The 7,165-nt window shown below is 49.3% G+C and overlaps 1 protein-coding gene across 1 annotated transcript; it reads right to left on the bottom strand.

The window, feature by feature from the left end:
* Atp5po (ATP synthase peripheral stalk subunit OSCP) lies at positions 1-6,466 on the bottom strand. Its single transcript, XM_021185007.3, has 7 exons — positions 6,339-6,466; positions 5,326-5,376; positions 3,907-4,017; positions 1,613-1,742; positions 1,201-1,313; positions 321-407; positions 1-171 (listed from the first exon to the last, which is right to left on the bottom strand). Exons 1-7 carry the CDS (start codon positions 6,372-6,374, stop codon positions 58-60), a joined length of 642 nt encoding a protein of 213 aa, XP_021040666.1. The 5' UTR covers positions 6,375-6,466; the 3' UTR covers positions 1-57.
* Positions 6,467-7,165: the final 699 nt, after the last annotated feature.

The following is a 7,165-nucleotide window of genomic DNA, read 5'->3' on the forward strand; positions in this document are numbered from 1 at the left end:
TTCAGGAAGCATTTTATTGTTGCTCCAAGGACAAGAGCTCACACAGGTGACAGTCTCTCAGAGCATCTCCCGCATGGCCTTGCTGAGCTTCTGAATCTTGCTCTTTGCAGACATATCAACGTACTTCTCCCCAATTCGGACAATCATCCCGCCCATGATTGACGGGTCAGTCTAGGAAAGAAAACAGGCCACACATGTGAAACACAGCGCTCTATCAGACAGGCATCGGGGGTAGGCAGGGCACTAAGACACAGGTGGGAACTACTCGATACGTGTAAGCCAGGCCTCAGCACTAACATTCCACAGTCATGCAGACCCACCTTGATCTCCAGTTTCAGTATTTGGTTTGGACTCAGGAAGCTCTTCAGCACCGTCTTTAACTCAGAGAGAACAGCGTCATCTAGAGGCTGAAAAAGAAGCAAGCATCCTTTAAACAGAGCACTACGGCAGCACACACAGTGAAGGAGAGGGAGACACCACAGTGGGCATGAAACCAAGGCACTGACTGCGTGTGCGTGTACATGCCTGTGTGTCGGGGTGGGGGCGGGGGCTAAGGAGTGACCGCACCACAATGTATTTTCGAAGCACTGGTTCTAGGCATAGGGCTTGGCCACACAAGACCTCCCCGTCCCCTCAAAGCTCCATAGGTGCCCTAAACACACTACAACCTGGACAAGGCCAGGGCTGCACACTGCAACCACTACTTGTGTGTGTGCATCGGACACTTTCCCCTGTTCTGGCTGACCTATGTCTTGGGGACAACAATAAAATGACTTGCCGCAGGGTAGACAATATATAAGGAGTATAGGTCTCTGAGAAGAGAGGCCTGTGTTCAGATCCCGAACCCACCCTGTTGAGGGGGCTTCAGTTTCCTGACATAAACTAAGCACAGTTACCATTCAATTTTATCCCTATCTTCTGAGAGCAGTGACACATTACAAGGTCCCCAGAGGACGGCAGCCTCGATAAATGGTGGCTAGTTAACACTTCATTCCAGTGGACCCACAGGTTGGACACATCCACCCTAGAACTCAATATGGCATTTAAGACTTCAGGTTGTACCAGGACTTTCGAGTTGCTATTTCATACAACGGTCAGATCCCCACGACTAATCACTAATTGGCTTTCGAGTGGAAGCTGACAGAGCCCTCACGAGTGACAAGCTATGTCCCCGTGCAGCAGCAAGAGCCTGCTACTTACAGATGCTGTGGTCACTGTGCATGGCACTTCTCCGCGGTGGACGCTCATGATGGTGGAAAAGGCAGAGATGATCCCCTGGGTGTTGCCTAGGCGACCATTTTCAGCAAGTAAATCTGGGAAAGTGACAGGAAAGTCACTGAATTACCCAAAGCAATGTCACCTGGTAGCCTGACAATACCACATTCAGAGTCCTTTAAGAAGATGAATGGGGCCTGGGGAAACAGCTCAGTGGTTATGAGCACTGTTTGTTGTCCCTGCAGAGAACCCAGGTTCAGTTCCCAGCACCCACACGGTGGCTCACAACCATCCATAACTTCAGTTCCAGGGGATCCAATGTCTCTTTGGACTTCCTGGGCCCCACACTCCCCAAACAGGTATTGAAGAAAAGCCCACTGGGCCATCGCCCACTCACTCATGAGGTTGGCCGTCAGCGGAGAGAACTTTTCCTTTTTTGTGATGTCATTCAGGCTTTTCACTTTGATGGTGCGCTTGATGTAGGGATTCAGAACAGCCAGAGATACTTTGGGGTCCTTCAGGAGTTGCTGAAAGTACACACACAATCCCAGCTGCCACACATTTCTTTGTTTATGACATTACAAGGGATTAATGTCATGTTTTGAGGAACTTCAAAAACACCCTTATAAAGTTTCTTACATGCATCTTTTTTTTTTTTTTTTTTTTTGGTTTTTCGAGACAGGGTTTTTCTGTGTAGCCCTGGCTGTCCTGGAACTCACTTTGTAGACCAGGCTGGCCTCGAACTCAGAAATCCGCCTGCCTCTGCCTCCCGAGTGCTGGGATTAAAGGCGTGCGCCACCACGCACATGCATCTTAAAGAAGGATCATAAAAATTAAGCAGCCATGTCTCTCTGAGTATGACACGGCCACTCACTTTTCTCACTCCACCATTCCCAAGTACACTGAGCCCTTGAGCTCCTGCCTCAGACCCTAACTGTGTCTGCCCTCCTACAGAGCTCCTGGAACAAACCTAACTTTTGAGAGATTGGTCTGGGAGGACAAAACCCACAACATGTTGGGAATCCATCTTATTCCCGACACTCAGTGGCCACTGCCACTTTAGCACCTGCCCACCTCAGCGTCAGGCCAGAGCTCCGGGACCTGCAGTGGGTAAACGTGTCCACCTGCCTGTCAGCCACTCCCAGCACCTCGCTGGCTCCTGGCCAGTAGGCCACTGCCATAGAGTGCTAAGACTTCATGCTACGGTTTCCCCCGAGAAGCTGCAGACAGACATGCCTCTCATGTGCCCATGAGCATCCGGTAGACCGTCAAAGGGACTCTCATCACACTGCCGCTCCCTCAGACCCTCAGATTTCACCTATGGAACCTCCGACAACTGTCACCCCTCTTTTTCCTCTATGACTCACTTCTGGATTTTATTCAAACCCAAATCTAAGTAACTAAAAACATGAGACAGACAGACAGACAGACAGACAGACAGAGAACGAACACACACTCCTGTGAGGGTCACAGTGAATGTGTGCAGGCCAAAGAACAAGGGAGCCCTACAGCCTTAGGGTTGGTTTTCTCCTTCCACCATGTGAGTCCCAGAAAATGAACTCAGGTTGCCATGCTTGGTGGCAAGCATCCTTACCCAGTGAGCCATCTTGCCTGCCCCAAATCCCAGTCTAATGTCCACCACCGAAATCACCATCTTGACAGTGAACATGACTGCCTGGCTCAAAGAGAGCAGAACTGCTCCCCACATGCGGTGCTCACCAGCACAGGGCCTGTCTGTCTGTCAGTGCCTCTCAACAGGGGAGAGGCCAGGCCCAGCCAAGCTCCTCAGTATTATCTGCAAACAGGGGAGAGAGGGCTAAACTGCTGCTATCACATCTGGGCACTAGCTTAAGCTGACAGACTGAGGCGAGGGGCTGCAGCATCCGTGCTGTGGTCTATAAACAAAGGACACAGTGTTAGCCAGTGGTGCTGCAGTCTATAAAGAGAGGACTCTTGGTTAGGGAGCCTGTCCCTAGCCTTTAGGGGCAGCTACCCCTGAAGAAATGGGAGGGGTAGTCTCTGAGCTGAGGTACACTTGGGTTTCTGCTAATTTACAAAGCTCATTTTTCTCTTTTGTGTTTCAAGAGAAAATGCAGAGGAAGGTCCTTTCCAGGCGGCCCTGGGCCTGCTGCCGCTGACACAGAGCTCTGACTTTGTGCCACTCTTCCTTCACATCTTGGGACCAAAGTAATTACAAAGACCCAGGAAGGGCAAAAGGGCCCAGGCTGCTGGCCCGAGTCTGACCCCTAGAACTCACGGTGTAAAGGGAAGGACTCTGACCTCTGCACCTGCACTGTGCGTGCCTGACACGCCCCAACTCCCAAGAAAGAACATGAGGAAAAAACCAAACCAAAACAAAACCAAAACCCCAGGATAAGTTCCTAAAGAAACTTTCATGAAGAAAATATAATTTCAATACAGTGACAATATAGTCTATCTTTAAATTCTTTTCTAAAATGGCAAGTGTTCTTGGGTTGTATTTTGATTTTCTTTTCTAGCTGGAAAGCTTGGGTTCATGTGAATATACTTACGCATCTCCTAGCTTGTATTACACAAAAGTTTCAGAGTAATACAGCGGTCTTATTAACAGCACGTCTACAGTAACTTTATGGCAGTTTCTAGTGGTTCTTTTTATAGGCTGTACCCTGTTAGGACCGGGAACAGGAACAAGCCCTACAGAGAGCTGCTCACCCCTACGCGCAGCAGCTCCTTCTCCACCTGGTCCAGCTTATTCTCCTTAGACGCAGCAGAGTACAGGGCGGTTGCATAGCGGCCTTCGATGCCGTAGACCTGAACAGGGGGCTGGAAACAAGAGTAAGGGAGGGGGGAGCGAGGCAGCTAAGTCAGGAACAGAATCACCCCCAACTCCAAGACCGCATTCCCACTGCCAAGCCAAGGTGCAGTCCTAAATGAGAACTCACAAACTAGGGCCGTCTCCCTGACCAGGACCCTCTACCTTTAGAGGGGCAGAGAGGGCAGTGTCCAGCGTCTCTCCCAGCTCTCCCTACCTGCAAATGTTACAGCAAGCTTTGGCTTTCTTTGACCTCAGTGACAATGCCGTCCCTAAGCACAGGAGTTTAGTACGACGGCAGGCCGTTGTGAAGATAAGCAATGCAGGGAGCAGCGTGTAAGAAGTGCACACGTGGATGTGTCCCTATCACGGTCATGGTGTTTTATGAAGTTCTCAGGAGGGATAAAATGGCTCCACTCACAGAGGCTGAAGGAATTTGGTGCTGTTATTAGGCGAAGGGTGTGTTGCTGTAAGTTCCACCAAACATCCCTAGAGCACTGTGTTCTGCTATTCCTGAGGAGATCATGAGTGCAGATCACTGGCCTGGGTGCCTGAGAGCATACTGTGGCCCAGGATACCTTTAGATTCTGCCACTCGTGAATTAGTTATAAAAAACTACAGACTAAATGCACCTGCAGCCATACTTCAATCTGTACTGGGCCAGAGGTCAGTCAGACTTCTGGTTTAAAAATAGGCCAGTAGACCTCTGCAATCAAAGGTGAGACTGTTGGTGCCTGGGAATGGTACCTGTCAGTACTGATTCTGCTTGAGGAAACAAGGTGCAGGCTGCAAGCACGCCTCATGTCTGGGCAACTCGGAGTTGCCACAAGTATCAACTGTGTGAGAATCTGGGCACTTCACTTTCTTTTGTTAGAAACAGTTCCTTCATAAAAAAGGAATGAAAGGCTAGCTTGTCTATGGAGGATTACTAGGAAAAACAATTTAAGAGTCTTTTATACATACATACAGTGTGTGTGTGTGTGTGTGTACACTACATGCGGAGAACAGAACAGAAAACTTTCAGGTTTTTCTTTCCTTTCCCCCCCTACAGGTTCCAGGGATTGAACTCACACTCTCAGGCCTGCCATCCAGCCTTTACCTGCTGAGCCCTCTTGCCGGGCCCACCAAGAACATTAATGACTAGGGTTGAGCCACCCTGTGTGACAGGCACCCAACAGCATCCCCTGCACCCAGGCACTCATCTGGGAACTGCCACCCTTGCAGACCAAGGTTAGTAATTACACACCTCACCGTATTTCTGTTCAACTCACTCTCTCATTGTTTTACACACACACACACAAATAAGTAAGCTGACATACCCTTACAAGCTTGGCAAAGGGCCTGACCACAGATGTACTGAAGCTCCGAACCTTTAGAACAAAAGAAAACAGATCAGACAGGGTTTCTGCATTAGCTTAGCAATGTGTTAAAATAATCTAATCAAATAGTTGTGCAATTCCTTTCTATCATCACACAGAGTGGGAGCTGCTCTTTGTTATACACTCCCTATTGAGAATCACCCCAAATCTCTCCAGAAACTGCCTTCCCACCACCTTCCTCCCTGGGTAGCTGAGAGAGAAAAACCGCTAACTTCCCAAAGTGGAATGTTTCAAAAATAATTAAGAGCTTTATCACATTTGGGAAGAATGCTTTATGAAAGTGTATCTCTTGATACAGCACCAGGCTTCAGGCACTGTGTCTGTCACTGGAGCAGCCTGGAATCCCGTTTAAAAAGCGTTTCTCGAGGGCACAGGCCACTGTTATATACTTCCTTCGCTAGAATGTACGCGATTAGAACCGGCTATGAGGGTTAAAAAGCTTTCTAACGCCTTGGTAATAATTCTGTATGGTGCAGATGAAAATTATCACGGCAGATGATCCAGGCACGTATTTTTTCCACCCAATTCCAGGTTCTGCTGGACTTGGCCTGTTGCAAGCTCGCCATCACTCACTGGCTGCCAGCCAAAGTGGAGACGTTTAACCCTTTCTCCTTTATAAACACAGGGGATGTGCTTTTCCAACACTCAAAATCCTAAGCAGAAGGCAGCCCTGACAGGTTTACCAACAAAGACAGGCATGTGCTCTCCCCAGTTCTCTCTCCCATGCCCTTGCCAGCTGCTCCCCAATGCAGTGAGTCCTGGATGTCAAGGTCAAGACAGAAATCCGTGCCCACTCCCCACGGGGACGAAACGCAGATTCGCCCCACGCTGCCTGCAGTCGCCGGGCCCCACGACCCTGGGCGGGCTGCCTGACCCCTCAGTCACGGCCTCACACGCGGCGATGGGAGCCGGGGACCCGCAACCCCGGGAGGGACCCTCCCGCCAGCTTCTACCTGTCGGGACAGCCCGGACGCTGCAGGCGCGGCCATCTTTTCCCGGGCGGCTGTAGGTCAAACCCAAATGAGAAGAGACTACTGGCGCCAGAGCGCACGCGCGCGCCAGCGTGATCGCTCGGCTTTCTGGGAAATGTACGCGTCAGGAGCCCGGGAGTGTGGGTAAGAACCTCTTGCATGCTGGGAGTTGTAGTCCATACCTGCCGCAGTCCGGCTGGACTCTTGAACCGGAACCAGATCTGAAAATTAAATCTGAAATTAGGTTTAGATTTAAACTCTTTGCACATGCATCGTCAACATCGTTGCCTCGTCTTGAACCTGCCAAGTGGGCTTCTGTGGCAATGCTTCAGGCTTTACTTAAAACAAAAACCACAAGCGAACCTACCCGGGGCGCACTTCTTGGCTCTTCTGGCCATATTTTGAGTACATAGAACAGTTGACAGGTGTGTTTGTCCTTTTTTTTTTATTTCTTTTTTTTTTTTTTTTAGATTTCTTTATTTACTTCATGTATATGAGTATACTGTAGCTGTACAGATGGTTGTGAGCCTTCATGTGGTTGTTGGGGATTTAATTTTTGTTTTTGGACCTCTGCTCGCTCCAGCCCAAAGATTTATCATTATATTATACATAAGTACACCGTAGCTGTCTTCAGACGTGCCAGAAGAGGGCGTCAGATCTCATTATCGGTGGTTGTGAGCCACCATGTGGTAGCTGGGATTTGAACTCAGGACTTTCGGAAGAGTAGTTAGTGCTCTTAACTGCTGAGTCATCTTACCAGCCCGTGTTTGTGCTTTTTATACCCACAGACTCAAAATCTATATATAATT

The sequence above is a fragment of the Mus caroli genome, unplaced genomic scaffold (genome assembly GCF_978045245.1).
Source record: "Mus caroli unplaced genomic scaffold, Mus_caroli_1 scaffold_17, whole genome shotgun sequence".
Lineage (NCBI taxonomy): Eukaryota > Metazoa > Chordata > Mammalia > Rodentia > Muridae > Mus > Mus caroli.

Bases quoted from the DNA above. Each gene is read 5' to 3' on its own strand.
- Atp5po (XM_021185007.3), bottom strand. From the start codon at position 6,374: ATGGCCGCGCCTGCAGCGTCCGGGCTGTCCCGACAG. The intron at 1,314-1,612 runs GTGAGTGGGCGA...TCACTTTCCCAG, and splicing joins GCTGACGGCCAACCTCATGA to ATTTACTTGCTGAAAATGGT. The intron at 172-320 runs GTGGGTCTGCAT...TTTCTTTCCTAG, and splicing joins TACTGAAACTGGAGATCAAG to ACTGACCCGTCAATCATGGG.